Below are 16,225 nucleotides of genomic sequence, written 5' to 3'. Positions count from 1 at the left end.
ATCCACCATTTGCCCTCCCTCTCCCATCCATCCAGGGTCTGCCCTCCCTCTCGCTCCCCCTTCCATCTAGGATCTGTCCCCTCTCTCTCTCTGCCCCTTTTTTCAGCCCCCAGTTCCAGCCCCCTTCTCCCCTCTGAACACCCCCACCCCAGTCCCCTTCTCCCCTCCCCTTCTCCTGTCTGAGACCCCCACCCCGGTCCCCTTCTCCCCTCTGAGATCCCCACCCCAGTCCCCTTCTCCCTCCCCTGTCTGAGATCCCCACCCCAGTCCCCTTCTCCACTCCCCTTTTCCCATCTGAACACCCCCACCCCAGTCCCCTTCTCCCCTGTCTGAGATCCCCACCCCAGTCCCTTCTCCCCTCCCCTGTCTGAGATCCCCACCCCAGTCCCCTTCTCCACTCCCCTTTTCCCATCTGAACACCCCCACCCCAGTCCCCTTCTCCCCTGTCTGAGATCCCCACCCCAGTCCCCTTCTCCCCTTTTCCCCTCTGAACACCCTCACCCCAGTCCCCTTCTCCCCTCCCCTGTCTGAGACCCCCACCCCAGTCCCCTTCTCTCCTCTGAACACCCCCACCCCAATCCCCTTCTCCCCTCTGAGATCCCCACCCCAGTCCCCTTCTCCCCTCCCCTGTCTGAGACCCCCACCCCAGTCCCCTTCTCCCCTCTGAACACCCCCACCCGAGTCCCTTTCGCCCCTCTCCTTCCCCACCGGCTAAGCAGCGTCGCAGGCAGCGCCTCGTGCCCTGCTTGTAAAAAAAAAAATCAAATCTCCTTCCTTCTCCTCGTCTTGACGTCGACTCGGGCCTTCCAATCAAATTGATTGGAAGGCCCGAGTCGACGTCAAGACGAGGAGGAGAAGGAAGGAGGAGATTTGATTTTTTTTTTTACAAGCAGGGCACGAGGTGCTGCCTGCGACGCTGCTTCGCCGTTTTTTTTTTTAATGTGCGGCGCCGCGGGAACGGCCACGGGAGGCGGCGGGAGCGGAGCACCCCCCACCCACTTGCACCCGGGGCGGACCACCCCCACCGCCCCCCCTTGGTACGCCACTGGATTGAGACACGCAGGTTCAGGTTAAATCGGTCTATGTACACTACAGATAGGAGGGGCAAGGGAGATTGTACGTGTATAAGAGAAAGATATGGGGGGGGGGGAGGGGAGATGTATGCGACAGTGGAACAAGTTAGGCCAAGGAGATTTAAGGGCACAACTCTCTTCTTCAAACAACATAGCAACGAGAGTTAAGGGGGGGTAATAGGCAGTAATTAATTTTGTTTCGCCCCCTCCCACCCCCCACCCCCAAAAAAGTATTTTGCTGTTTGTGTACACCACTTGCCCTCACATTCCTTCTGGCTATCCTCTCTATACCCCATTAGTTCCCCTCACTCTTCTTTCTTGCACCCCCCAACCCACGAACCTGTACCTTCTCTCTCCCTTTCTCATCTGTACTTCCTTATTTCATTACCATCCCCCTTCCTCTACCCATTTATTCCCGTCTCCTTTTCCGGGATCAGGTAAAACTTGGATCCTGTAGACCTCGCGGATCCATTACCCGAACCCTCCTTTTCCTCTTACTCTTCTCTCTCTCCACTGCCTCCTGCTACTCTACAGCTTCACTTTCTCTGCCCTGGAGGTGTGCCTACATAGAAGGGAGTAGGGCTGGCTCTATCACTAGACATCTGCCTAGTGTCCTCAGAAGCAGACTTCCTCTTGGAGGTTGACAGGCATGGCAGCACTTCAGCACAGGCCACCAAGGAGGTTAGATTGAGACAGGCAGAGTAGGTGGTCGGTGACTCGGATGTTTGGGGAGGCTAAAGTAGGGCGTGGCTTGGATGGGTTATGGGGGAGGCCAAGGCAGAGCAAAGGGACCCTTTTACTCGCTCTTCTGGGACTACCGCCGGCTCAACACAGCTGCTGGCGGTAGTCTCGCCCCAAGCACGCACCATTTCCAGGGGAAAAAGAAAAACCCTGGAAATGGTTTGTGTGGGAGCCCTTATCGCCACCTCAATGGATGGCAGTAAGGGATCCCCGTCACATGGCCATGCGGTAAGAGTTCTCTTACCGCCCGCTCCAAAGGGACACCACCTTGTAAGTGGTGGAGGGGCTTCCGTGTTTCAATGACTCAGAGGGCTATGCTAAAGGGTTACCCATATCAGACAGGCCTCTGAGGAGAAACCAGACAAAGAGTGTCCCAAACTGGAGGATCCAAGATGGCATCGAGGGAGGATGTACGTTAGTTGAGTTCCCGTTTTACAGCAGAATACCTGAAGAAGTAGGCGCGCTCCCCAGAGAATGGGGAAGAAGAAAGGCAAAGCCGTGGTGTTGCCCTCCTCGAACACGGCTGGGATTCCCACCACTTCTCAGTCTACTTTGGAGAGATTCGGGGTCATAACGTTGGGGATATCGGTTCCTGCTTCGGGGAACAGCAAGGCTTTATTGCCGAATCTCAGTGGAGAGGGAGTGACTTTGAGTCCCCCTGTTGGCATGACCTCTCCAAGACCCGGAAACAGTAACGCTTCGCTATGGAGGTCGACAGTGGAAACGCCCGAAGTGGGTTAGGATTTTCACGCGATCTGAGGAGGTCCTGGCGCAGCATTGACTCCGGATAATAAACCAACTGGGGGATTGGAGAGTGAGCTCTTCCCCCCCGAAGATATCTGGATCAGTTTCTGTGGAGAAATTGGACCTGGGGAAGCCAAACAATGTCACAATGGACGCACTATGGGAAGTGCTGCAGAGTGTGAATAACTCTCTTCTTCAGATGTCAAAAATGTTTAAGGAATAAATATGTGATGATATCAATACTTATCTAACAAAGTGGAAGTCCAAGATAAAAAAATAAAGACTTTGATTTCGGAAATGGTTTCTCTATGAAAATCAGTTAATCTGGTAATGAAGGACAATTTATGTTTCTTGTAAAAAATTGGAACTTCTGGAGAACCAATTAAGGGAAAAATAACTTGAGAAAGATAAATTTTCCTAAAATACCCTGTATATAGAGTTATATTATTAGTGAATTTTGCCTTTGATTTAGATAGGAACAATGTTTTGAAATTGTATTTCCGACATATGGCTGATAGTTTTTTTGGGTTCAAAGATAAATATATTTCCTGACATATCAAGGGAATTGCAGACTAGGAGGTGTGAACTCTTGGCTTTTAAGCCAAGAATCATTGCCCTAGGTGGGACCTTCCTAGAGCGATTCCCTTGTAAGTGTTTTATTTCCTGATTACTTATTTGTTGAACCCAGGAAATTACAAGAGTTTGTGGAGTTAAAAGAACAGATGAAGAACCCTCTGCAGCAACTTCCTTTAAGTTACCACTGTACCAGCTGCAATTACCGATTAACCTTCCTCCCTCAGAAAATATGAATTGTAAGATTAACCATTCCGTGTTTTTCTTATTTTCTTTGAGATTGTTTTCCTGATCTTGGGTCCCCCAATTATGGACAATAATGTGGACTAACAAAGATGATATTTTTCCTTAATGTTTGTTTTAATTGATATTTTCTCTTTTCTTTCCCATTTGTGTATTGGACATAAATGTAATATAAAATGAATAAATAAAATAATTTAAAGAAAAAGAGTTCTCTTACCGCATGGCCCTGTGTGCCTGGGGTCTTTTTATCCACTGCGGTAAAAACAGCCCTCACCACTAGTGCAGGGACCTTTTTCCTGCAGCTTGGTAAAAGGACCCCCAGAGTAAGTTAAAATATTTGGGGTGGGGTAGGACCTATGTCAGCAATGAAGGGACATAGTAAGGAACTAAGCAAGGAAGGAGTCCTTCACCTGTGGCTCTGGTGCAGCTGCACCAGCTGTCAACCCCCAGTACTTATGTTGCTGATGGTAATACGCAAACAATACACTCCAAGAAAAATCAAAATAATGCACTAACATAATACAATATATTAAACAGGACAACAAACAAATCTTATTGACTTCTTTGACTGAATGACCAAAGACCTGGATGAAGGACGAGTGCTAAATGTAATCTACTTGAATTTCAGCAAAGCCTTTGATACGGTCCCCCACAGAAGACTCATGAATAAGCTAAAAGGGCTGAACTTAGTACCAAAAGTGGTGAACTGGATAAGAAACTGGTTGACCGACAGGTGGCAGAGGGTGGTGGAAAATGGAATCCGCTCGGAGGAAAGGAACGTGATCAGTGGAGTTCTGGGGCCCATTTTGTTTCATATATTTGTGAGAGATATTGCTGAAGGGTTGGAAGCAAAGCTTTGCCTTTTTGTGGATGACATGAAGATAGCCAATAGAGTGGATACCCTGGAGGGAGTAGAAAAGATGAGAAGGGATCTCCAAAAGTTAGAAGAATGGTTGAGGGTCTGGCAGTTAAAATTTAATCCACTGAAGCTTAGAAATTACATGAAACTCCAAACACAGCGTCACACACACTGCGTACAGAAATGCTGAATACTCCCGCTGTCACCCAACCAACCACACACAACGCATTCAACGGTGGAGAAAAAACGGTGGTGATATCAAAGACAGCAGAACATTGAAGCGATTGGATTATAAGATAAATTGTTTTTAGCTGGATCACCAGGGCTGATGATTACTGAATCAATATAAATTGCACTAATAGAACTGAAAGCAATTGATTTGAATTACATTCTGTGTTCTACAAGCATATATACACGTTTGTTACTCCAGTAGTTGATGTGAGAGAGGAAGCCAACATCTATTTAGATACACCAACAGGCTTATTTTCAAAAAAGAAGGGCGCCTATCTATCAACACAAATTGGGAGATGGGCGTCCTTCTCCCAGGGTCGTCCAAATCGGCATAATCAAAAGTCGATTTTGGGCGTCCTCAACTGCTTTCCGTCGCGGGGACGACCAAAGTTCATGGGGGCATGTCAGAAGCATAGTGAAGGCAGGACTGGGGCGTGCTTAACACATGGGCGTCCTCGGCCGATAATGGAAAAAAGAAGGGCGTCCCTGACAAACACTTGGCTGACTTTACTTGGTCCTTTTTTTTTTACGACCAAGCCACAAAAATGTGCCCTAAATGACCGGATGACCTCCCCTTACTCTCCCAGTGGTCACTAACCCCACCCACCCTAAAAAAAATTTAAATATTTTTTCCAGCCTCTATGCCAGCCTCAAATATCATACCCAGCTCCATGACAGCAGTATGCAGGTCCCTGGAGCAGTTTTAGTGGGTACTGCAGTGCACTTCAGGCAGACGGACCCAGGCCTCCTCCCCCTACCTGTTATACTTGTGGTGGTGTCACGATTTTGACTGTATTCCATGCCAACACTCACCTCGCCTCCGGGTGACCAGGCTTATGGCTGCTGTGGACTGTCTTCCTGTTTCCCAGACACCTATGACCTCATCTGTAATTGCCTTTATTAAGCACCTGGGAACTTTCAGACTTGCCTTTGCAACAGTGGTCTTCAGATGAGTTTTCGTCTGTGAGTTCTTGTTGCAGTTCCAGCCCTGCTAGTTCTTGTCTTGTTGTCTTCAGTTTCAGTTCCCTTCCTCCTTGTGTCTGCTGTTTGTCTTTAGCTTCAGTTCCCTTCCTGCTTGTGTCTGCCCTGGTTGTCTTTAGTTTCAGTTCCCATCCTGTTTGTGGTTGCCCCGTTTGTTTTCAGCTTTCATTCCTGCCTAGCCTGTTCTGGTATTCTGAATCCTGTTCCAGTATCCTGAATCTTATTCCAATATCCAGCATCCGGTTCCAGCCAACCCAATCTGTTCCAACATCCGGTTCCAGCTAAGCCAAGTCCGTTCCAGCGGTCCAGCCAAGTCAAGTCCATTCCAGAATTCTGTCCAGCCAAGCCTGTTTGAGAGTCCTGAATCTTGTACTAGCCTCTCTGTGTTTAGTCTCACTTCCTGTGGGGTGGTTCACCTGCTGCTCCGGTCTCCGGCAGCGGCCCAAGGACTCACTACTCATTCCTCACAGTTGTGACAGGTGGTAAATGTGAGCCCTCCAAAACCCACCACAAACCCACTGTACCCACATCTAGGGTGCCCCCCTTCATCCCTAAGGGCTATGGTAGTGGTGTACAGTTGTGGGGAGTGGGTTTTGGGGGGCTCAGCGCACAAGGTAAGGGAGCTATGCACCTGGGAGCTTTTTCTAAAGTCCACTGCAGTGCCCCCTAGGGTGCCCGGTTGGTGTCCTGCCATGTCAGGGGGACCAGTGCACTACGAATACTGGCTCCTCCCACGACCAAATGGCTTGGATTTGGTTGTTTCTGAGATGGGCATCCTTGGTTTCAATTATTGCCGAAAATCGGGGACAACCATCTCTAAGGTCGACCTAAATGTTGAAATTTGGGTGTCCCTGACCATATTATTGAAACGAAAGATGGACGCCCATCTTGTTTCGATAATATGGGTTTCCCTGCCCCTTCGCGGGGATGTCCTGTGAGGATGTCCTCAGGAAAACTTAGGTGCCCCGTTCTATTATGCCCCTCCATGGGACACTAAGTGGAGTTTTATTTTTAGCCAGATGATGGTACACCAGGCCCATGTCTTATAGTCCGAAGTCTTGGGATGACTGGGTGGCATTACTGAGGCTTTTTTTCTCCACTGTTGAATGCGTTGTGTGTGGTTGGTTGGGTGACAGTGGGAGTATTGAGCATTTCTGTATACAGTGTGTGTGAAGCTGTGTTTGGAGTTTCAGTTAAAATTTAATGCCAAGAAGTGCAGAAACCCAAAAGAGAGATACCGAATAGGAGGGGAGAGATTAGTAAGCTCAACTCAGGAGAGAGACCTTGGGGTGTTGGTGTCTGAGGTTCTGAAGGTGAAGAAACAATGTGACGGCCGTGGTCAGAAGGATGCTAGGCTGCATAGAGAGGAGTATAACCAGCAGGTGTTGATGCCCCTCTACAAGTCGTTGGTGAGGCCCCACTTGGAGTATTGTGTTCAGTTTTGGAGGCCGTATCTTGCTAAAGATGTAAAAAGACTGGAAGCAGTGCAAAGAAAAACTACAAAAATGGTATGGGATTTGCGTTGCAAACCGTACGAGGAGAGACTTGCCAACCTGCACATGTATACCTTGGAGGAAAAAAGAAACAGGGGTGACATGATACAGACGTTCAAATATTTGAAAGGTATTAATCCACAAACGAACCTTTTCCGGACACAGGAAAGCGGTAGAACTAGAGGACATGAATTGAGGTTGAAGGGGGGGCAGACTCAGGAGTAATGTCAGGAAGTATTTTTTCACAGAAAGGGTGGTAGATATGTGGAATGCCCTCCCATGGGAGGTGGTGGAGATGAAAACAGTAATGGAATTCAAACGTGTGGGATAAACACAAAGGAATCCTGTTTAGAAGGAATGGATCTACGGAATCTTAGTGGAGATTGGGTGGCGACGCCGGTAATTGCAGAGTAAAACCAATGCTGAGCGGACTTCTACGGTCTGCGCCCTGATCGTGGCTGAATAGATATGGATGGGCTGAAGTGTAAATTTTAAGGGGCTGCAATGTTAGCTTCAGAACTTTTAGTACAGGAACAGTGCTGGGCAGACTTTTACGGTCTGTGCCCTGAGAAAGGCAGGGACAAATCAAACTCGGGTATACATATAAAGTATCACATACCATGTAAAATGAGTTTATCTTGTTGGGCAGACTGGATGGACCGTTCAGGTCTTTATCTGCCGTCAATTACTATGTTACTATTGGGCTCATTTTTGAAAGAGAAGGACGCCCATCTTTCGACATAAATCGGAAGATGGACGTCCTCACAGAAACGTACAAATCGGTATAATCGAAAGCTGATTTTGGACGTCCCTAACTGCACTCCATCGCAGGGATGGACAAAGTTCAAGGAGGCGTGTCGGAGGCGTAGTGAAGGCGAGACTTGGGTGTGCCTAACACTTGTACGTCCTTGACCCATAATCGAAAAAAAGGACATCCCTGACGAGCACTTGGACGTTTTCACACGGACCTGTTTTTCTTACGACTAAGACACAAAAAGGTGCCCGAAATGACCACCGGAGAGAATTGGGGATGACCTTCTGTTACTTCCCCAGTGGTCACTAACCCCCTCCCACCCTCAAAAAACATCTGTAAAAATATGTCGTGCCAGCCTCTATGCCAGCCTCAGATGTCATACTCAGGTCCTTGACAGCAGTATGCAGGTCCCTGGAGCAGTTTTAGTGGGTGAGTGCACTTCAGACAGATGGACCCAGCACCATCCCCCCCCCACAAACCCACTGTACCCACATCTAGGTGCCCCCCTTCACCCGTAAGGGCTATGGTAGTGGTGTACAGTTGGAAGTAGTGGGTATTGAGGGGCTCAGCACACAAGGTAAGGGAGCTATATTCCTGGGAGCATTTTATGAAGTCCACTGCAGTGCTCCCTAGGGTGCCTGGTTGGTGTCCTGGCATGTCAGGGGGACCAGTGCACTACAAATGCTGGCTCATCCCATGACCAAATGGCTTGCATTTGGTCGTTTCTGAGATGGACGTCTTTGGTTTTGAAAATCGCCAAAAATCATAAATGTCCATATCTAGGGATGGCGAAATTAAAGGATTTGGACGTCCCTGATGGTATTTTCAAAACGAAAGATGGATGTCCATCTTGTTTTGAAAATATGGGTTTCCCCGCCCCTGGATTGGGACGTTTTGCAAGGACATCCAAATCAAAACTTGGATGACCCTTTCGAAAATGCCCCTTCACAAGTTACATTCTCTGGCAACAAATTCCAGAGTTTAATTACACATTGAGTGAAGAAACATTTTCTCCGATTCATTTTAAATTTACTACTTTGTAGCTTCACTGCGTGCCCCCTAGTCCTAGTATTTTTGGAAAGAGTAAACAAGTGAGTCACGTCTACCTGTTCTACTTCACTCATTATTTTATAGACCTTTATCATATCTTCTCCCAGCCATCTTTTCTCTAAGCTGAAGAGCCCTAGCTGCTTTAGCCTTTCCTCACAGGGAAGTCATCCCATCCCCTTTTATCATTTTTGTCGCCCTCCTCTGTACCTTTTCTAATTCCACTATATCATTTTTGAAATTCAGTGACCAGAATTGAACACAATATTCAAGGTGAGGTTGCACCATGGAGTGATACAAAGGAATTATAACATCCTCATTTCTGTTTTCCATTCCTTTCCTAATAATACCTAACATTCTATTTGCTTTCTTAGCCACCGCCGCACACTGAGCAGAGGGTTTCAACGTATCATCAACGATGACGCCTAGATCCCTTTCCTGGTCAGTGACTCCTAACATGGAACCTTGCATTACATAGCTATAATTCGGGTTCCTCTTTCCACATACATCCCTTTGCACTTGCTCACATTAAACGTTATCTGCCATTTAAATGTCCAGTCTTCCAGTCTTGTAAGAGCCTCTTGTAATTTTTCAAAATTCTCTTTCGATTTAATAATGAAAAGGCATCACCTTATTTTCTGTTTGTGTTAATTTGTAATGTAATGATTGAACTGCATCAGTTTTTGAAATTTACATTTGCCAACTTTATATTTTGTGTAGTGCAGGGGGTCGTGCATCACTGTTCCTATTTCTTTAGTTTTGTACTATATTCAGAGTCTGGTTTCTTGAGGTTTTTTGTTTAATTTTTGTGTACATATTTCTGTTTTTAGTTTGTGATTACTTATTCTATACTTGGTGAGGGTCTACCTGTGTTCTGCATGTGTGAAAGAGACCAGGTATTATGTTAGCATCGAATGGCTTTGTAAGATTGATCTGTACTAGTTCAGCTTGTTTAGTTTTGCCTTTTCCTAAATAGAATATTAGGGAGGCAACAAGGCCATCCATAGGATGAACAAATCCAAATTGGTCTGGAGACATCAGGGAGGCTAATGGAACAAACAGCAAACCAACACCAATATGGTGGAGAGAAAATTAACTGGCACAGAAGTACCCGATGTGGCTACGTTTTGGAGGATGCCTGCATCAGAGGTACCAATTCTTTGCTACAAAGAATAGCAAAATTTAGCTACCGAAAAATTAGTGACACACCAGAATGAAAGCATTTCTGATGTGCAAAAGTGTAGGAAGACTGACAGTTCAGAGCTGCAGTCATGCTAGATGCTGACTCAAACCAAACAGTTTTGAAACTCTTTGTAGCAAAGAATTGATACCCCTGATGCAGGCATCTTCCAAAACGTGGCCGTGTCGGGAACTTCAGTGTCAGTAAATTATCTGTCATACTGGTGGTGGTTTGCTGTTTGTCCCGTTGGCCTTCCTGGTGTCTCCAGACCAGGTTGGGCTTGATCTTCCTACTTTTCCTAAGTAGGCCATTCTTGTGTGTTTCCTGGAAATTTCCTGGTGAGTTTTGTAGGGTTTTACGTTATTTCTCAATATGTCTGGTACTGGATTTTGGATTTAGCTCACACCTTTTTTAGTTGTAGCTCAATGCAATTTACATTCTAGTATAGTACTTTGGGGCATGGCCACTGGTGGGCCCACCCAGTTTGGGCTGAGGCCCACCCAGCAGTGGGTGCACCTTTGACATCGCTGGCGTGGAGGGCAGCAGGCCGGGCTCCCGTGGTCCTGCATCTCCCTCCCTTAAGCATCACTCTTGCTTGAACAGGTCTCCGGCAGTGACAGCGATTCCCACACACTGCCTGCCGCTAACCCAGAAGCCTCCTTTCTGTCGCATCCCACCCCCTCTGTCACAACTTCCTGTTTCTGCCTAGGCGGGACGCAGCAGAAAGGAGGCTTCTGGGTTAGTGGCAGGCAGTGTGTGGGAATCGCTGCCAGGGACCCATTCAAACAAGAGCTATGCTTAAGGGAGGGAGATGCATGACCATGGGCGCCCAGCCTGCTCCCCTCCACGCTGCTGCTTCCAGGGACCTATTCATGTGAGAATGAGAGTTGTGGGTTGGGATAGGAAAGGAGAGATACTGCATGGGGGGGAGGGGTGAGAGAGGGAGAATTGTTGGATGTGGAGTGGAGGCAAGAGAGAGAGAATTGTTGGTCCTGAGATGGAGGGGGACGAAGGGAGAGATACAGCAAAGGGGTGGTGAGGGGCAAGAGAGAAAAATCTTGTATGTGGGGGTGGGAGAGAGAGGCGAAAGGACAATTTTTGGACATGGGGTGGAGAGGGAATAAGGGAGAGAGTGCTGCACAGGGGAGGGGGAAGAGAGATTTTGGACCCAGGGCACAAGGGACGGAGAGATGTTGGACATGGGGTAGGTAAGACAGAGGGAGAGATATACAAGAGGTGGAGAGAAAGAGGAAGATGTTGGATTCAGGAGCAGAAGGGAGTGATAGATGCTGGACAATGGGAGTGAGGGAAGGGAAAGGGAGAAATGCTGGACCATGGGGGAGAGAGCAGGAGGGAAGAGAAAAGGACCACGGAGATGTCAGGCTGTGAGAGTGGGGAGGGGAGAGAGGGAACATCTGATGGATTAGAAGGGTGGAGGGAATGGTGGAACCATGTGGGAGAGTCCAGGAGGGGATGGCAAGGAAATGAATGAAAGGTTAGTGATTATAGAGGGCAGAAATATGGTAATGGAGAATCGATTAAAGATGAAAGGGAATGGAGGTCTGGTGAAGGTTTGACATGGGTGATTAGAGAGCTAATGGGTGAGAGAAGATTGAAATTTGATAGGTGGTTGGATAGTAAAAAGGAGGAGAAAGGTGAGAGAGGGTGAAATTTGAGTTGACCGAGATTGAGAATAGAAAAGAAAAAAAAAGAGAAAAGCAATAGAAAGGAATAATCAATATGTCAGAGGCAGGTGTGGTGATGAAATAGACAGGAGAAAGAAAAGGCAAATGGACAGCAGTTGCTCAAAGGAGAATTAGCAGGCAGACAGGAAAGAAAAGAGAAAGCAGAACCAAAATGTTGGAAAAATAAAATATCCAGACCACAAAGGTGGAAAAAATAATTTTATTTTGAATGCTTTAAATGGAAGGTGTTAGCTTTGGGAAAATGTGCACAGTAAATGTCTTTGTATTGTGTTGAAGTACATGCCAATTTTAACTTCCTAGGGTTCCCAGTTCAAATTTTTGTCTGAATTACTTGGTGGTCTGTCGGTGTGATAGTAATGGCAGGTGGGGAAATCAGAGAGCAGGCCGAGAGGAGAGGGGTTCAGGAAGGGAGGGGGAGCTTCCTTTAGTTTCTGGTCTCTAGCATGGCTAACATCCTGACCCATACTGTTAACTGGAGGGGATCCCCAACCATTCCCAGCTCAGGAACTTCTCCAAAGATGGCCAGAACGCCCTTCTTCCAAGCTTGGCAGTCAGCAACACCACCATCGGCTAAACATGCTTGGGGTGCTGGCAAGCTTGGAAAATGGGAGTTCTACACACCTTCAGAGAAGGTATATTTATATTTTGAGGTGGGGATAGGGCAGGGCAGAGAAAATGTTGTGCCCACCCACTCTGGACTCTGGCCCACCCCAAGTTGGCTGTCTGGCCACGCCACTGGTTCGGACACCCTTCTAACTTCCTATCCTGACGATCCTATCAACGAACCCACAAACAAAACAGATAAATACATATCCGTTCAGCTTAATTTTCTTTAAATGTGAAGTTCAGCCCCAGGAGGTTAGACTGTGAACGCAGCCATCCCTTCCGCTCCCGCACGTGCTGACGACATCATAACACAGCGCGCCAGTGCTGACGTTACGTATAGAAGCGGCGCAGCAGTGATGACGACGAGTACAAGGAGGTTTAATATGCCCCTCCTCCCGCTTTCCCTGGCGCCTGGCTGTCATAACAGTCGCTGCACAGCTGGAAGTTAAGAGAGTGAGTAGCCGTGGTTCATCTTATCTCTCCTCCAACTTGCACGCTCCGTCGGCAAAGAGGAGAGCTTTGCAGTTTCAGATTCGCGCAAGTCCCCTTTCCCATCATCAGCAGCGCGATGAATCTGCCCGCAGTGCACAATTGTTTGAGGGTGAGTAACTGATCTGGGATGTATCGTTGTTGCTGGGCTGGCAGTGATGCTACTAGGTGACCCGATGGGTGTTAAGTGTTGTGGAATAATGCGTTTCTTTGTATTTAGGTTAGGTACACCTACACCCCAAGGAATTATATACCAAAATATTGGAAAATATACCTTTTTTCTTTTTTTAATATAGTGTATTGTAAATTCCCTCATCTCGCATCCTAGCACCAAATTCATCCAAGTAGCAGTCTTAGCCTTCTTCACATAGCTGTTGCCCCAATTAATAAAAAGGACAACAAATGCAGCTAAAGCTTGGATGTAAATCCAATATTCAAAAATATCTGCCATCAACTTTTCTTGTTCTGTTGACTTTCATATTTACTATAACACTGCTAAGGCTGTAAAAACCTCAGCTTGTGGATGAATCTGCATGCCTAATGTTACAGCTGAGACCTAAATACCATTCTCCTTCGCCATGCAATTAAACCAGTGTTTCCCAAGTCCGGTCCTGGATTACTCCTTGCCACTCAAAAGACATAGAAACATGACAGCAAATAAAGGCCATATGACCCATCCAGTCTGCCCATCCTCTGTAACCCCTAACTCTTCCTGTTCCTAAGTTATCCCACATGTTTATGCAATGCCTTTTTAAATTTTGGAACAGTCCTCGACTCCACCACCTACTACTACTACTTAACATTTCTAGAGTGCTACTAGGGTTACGCAGCGCTGTACAAAATAAACAAAGAAGGATGGTCCCTGCTCAAAGGAGCTTACAATCTAAAGAACGAAATGTCAAGTTGAGCAGACTAGATTTCCTGGGTAGAGGTGAAGAGGTTAGGTGCCGAAGGCGACGTTGAAGAGGTGGGTTTTAAGCAGAGATTTGAAGATGGGCAGGGAGGGGGCCTGGCGTAAGGGCTCGGGGCCTCCACCGGGAGGCCATTCCTGTTGGATTATTTGTAGTAAATAATTAGCAGATTTTAGTACACACAGCTTCAGCTTTAGAAATGTTAATTTCTTTCTTCATCTCTCTCTCATTCACCCCAGAATAATTCACTGCTGAGTCACTTTAAAGTTGAAGTAACAAAACATCTGTTTACTCACAGTTTGCAGTTAGATTATAATCAGACAGGCTTATATATATATATTACTATACATTTGTATTATCAGCTCCTTCCATGTGCTTAGATGGTAATGGATGCTCACACCACCATAGATCCTCTCAGGTTAGGAGAGATCATGAGCTCCATGTGCTCCATGTGCTGTGTCTGCTGTGTCTAACCCCCACAGGAAGTTACATAGCTGTGTGACCTCTCTAAGTAATTCACATCAGAGGTCACAGAGTAATCACAGAGAAATAATAGGTGACAGGCAATGCATGTAAAATACAATTACATTCCAACAAACCCCTTCTCATGCATTACTGTCATGCAATTATTTATTCATACAAAGTCCAAGCTTTATACGCAGATTCACAAAATGTTCTCTGGGTAACGGTTTGGTCATGATGTCAGCTGTCATATCACTTGTGTGACAATAGTGTAGACTGATGACCCCTTCTTTCGCCAACTCTCGCACGTTGTGGTATTTCGTTGCGATGTGCTTGGTGCGTGACTGAACCTTGTCATTCTGTGACAGTCGGATGCAGCTCTGATTATCTTCCATTATCTGGATTGGTCTCTTTTCAGCTATTCCAAAATCCAGCAAAAGTTTTTCAATCCACATCAGTTCTCTGCACGCTTCCGATACGGCCACGTATTCAGCTTCTGTAGAAGACAAACTCACAATACTTTGTTTATGACTGGCCCATGAAATTTGTACATTTCCATACATAAACACATATCCACTTGTGGATTTATAATCAGAATGATCCCCTGCCCAATCTGAATCACAGTAACATATTAGTTTTGGATTACTATTGGCTGAAATCTTTAATTTACAATCAATGGTACCCTTTAAATACCTTACCATCCTTTTAACTGCAGTCCAATCTGATTTGGTAGGTGAGCTGACCCTTCTGCTCAAAATTCCTACTGCATTTGCTATATCAGCCCTGTATGTGGTAGCTAGATATAAAAGCTTACCTATGGCTGATCTATATTGGATGTTATCTGGTAAAGGTTCTCTTACTGTTTCATCCTTCAGAAAATCAGTGATCATGGGAGTGCTTACAACTTGGGCATCTTGCATACCTAAACTTTCAATAAGCTCATTTATTTTCTGCTTCTGGCTTAGAAGATAAGAACCATCATTTTGTTTCTCAATTTCTATACCAAGATAGTATGACACATTACCCAGTTCTTTTATCTCAACATTGAGGTTTAAACATTTTACAATGTCCTTGTACTCTTGCTCACTTTTGCTTGCAATGAGCAGATCATCAACAAAAGCTAAAATGTATGCATATTGTCCATTTGTGCACCTAGTGTACAAGCATTTATCTGCTTCACCTTGCTTAAATCCTAAATTTGTCAATATTTCATGCAATTTATCATTCCAACATTTTGCACTTTGCTTTAATCCATAAAGACCTTTGTTTAATTTACACACTAGCTGTCTTTGTTTTGTATTTATGAAACCTGTTGGCTGTTCCATGTACAAGTCTTCAGTTATATCTCCGTGAAGAAACGCTGTTTTCACATCAATGTGGTTGACTTGCATGCCTTTTGAGACTGCAATGCTCAGAAGTGTTCTGATTGTCGTGTGTTTCACTACAGGTGCAAACACTTCATCAAAATCTTCTCCATATTTTTGAAGATATCCCTTTGCCACTAATCTGGCTTTATACCTTTCCACTTTTCCTTGTGCATTCCTTTTTAACTTGAATACCCATTTGCATCCTATAGCTTTCTTGCCAGGAGGTAATTTTGTAAGAATCCAAGTATTATTTTATCCAATGCATCAATTTCTTCTTGTGCAGCTTTATGCCATTCAGCAGCTTCTTCTGCTGGCATTTTCTCAATCTCATCCCATGTTAAGGGCTCTTGAGCTTCTGCTGACTTTGTTAGGTAAGACAGTCTTGGGGGTGGAACACCTTTGTTTTCCCTGGATGAGCGTCTGACAACAGGTTGGTCTGACCTTTCTGCATCCTCTAAATCTGAGAGTCCTTCTCCAATTGATTCCCCTTCTCCAACTGTACTGTCTTCTTCAATGATTCTTTCTGTGTCTGCTTCCTCTGCCTGTTCCTCGTTAGATACAGGTGAGTTGCTTTCAGACATCTGCCTTGGTATGGCATTTATATACACTGGCATGTCTATTATTGTTCTAGTTTCATATTCTGGATGATAAGGCTCATCTGGGATAATCCAGCCTTTATCAACCCTTTTGTTTTCATCAAAATATGTAACATGTCTTATGCCAACAATGCCAGTTTTCAGATTCAAAATTCTATATCCTTTGTGT

General features: G+C 45.8%; 1 protein-coding gene across 2 annotated transcripts in view; it reads left to right on the top strand.

Moving 5' to 3' along the window:
* Nucleotides 1-12,609: 12,609 nt before the first annotated feature.
* LOC115460315 overlaps nucleotides 12,610-16,225 on the top strand; it is a 48,588-nt gene continuing 44,972 nt past the window's right edge. For both annotated transcript variants that reach the window (XM_030190108.1, XM_030190107.1), the window contains exon 1: nucleotides 12,610-12,832. In XM_030190108.1, coding sequence (XP_030045968.1) covers nucleotides 12,800-12,832 — 33 coding nt within the window. In that variant the 5' untranslated portion in view covers nucleotides 12,610-12,799. The remainder of the gene's footprint in view (nucleotides 12,833-16,225) is intronic.

This window comes from Microcaecilia unicolor, chromosome 1 (assembly GCF_901765095.1).
Source record: "Microcaecilia unicolor chromosome 1, aMicUni1.1, whole genome shotgun sequence".
NCBI classification, from domain to species: Eukaryota; Metazoa; Chordata; class Amphibia; order Gymnophiona; family Siphonopidae; genus Microcaecilia; species Microcaecilia unicolor.
This window is presented reverse-complemented; position numbering and strand designations above follow the sequence as displayed.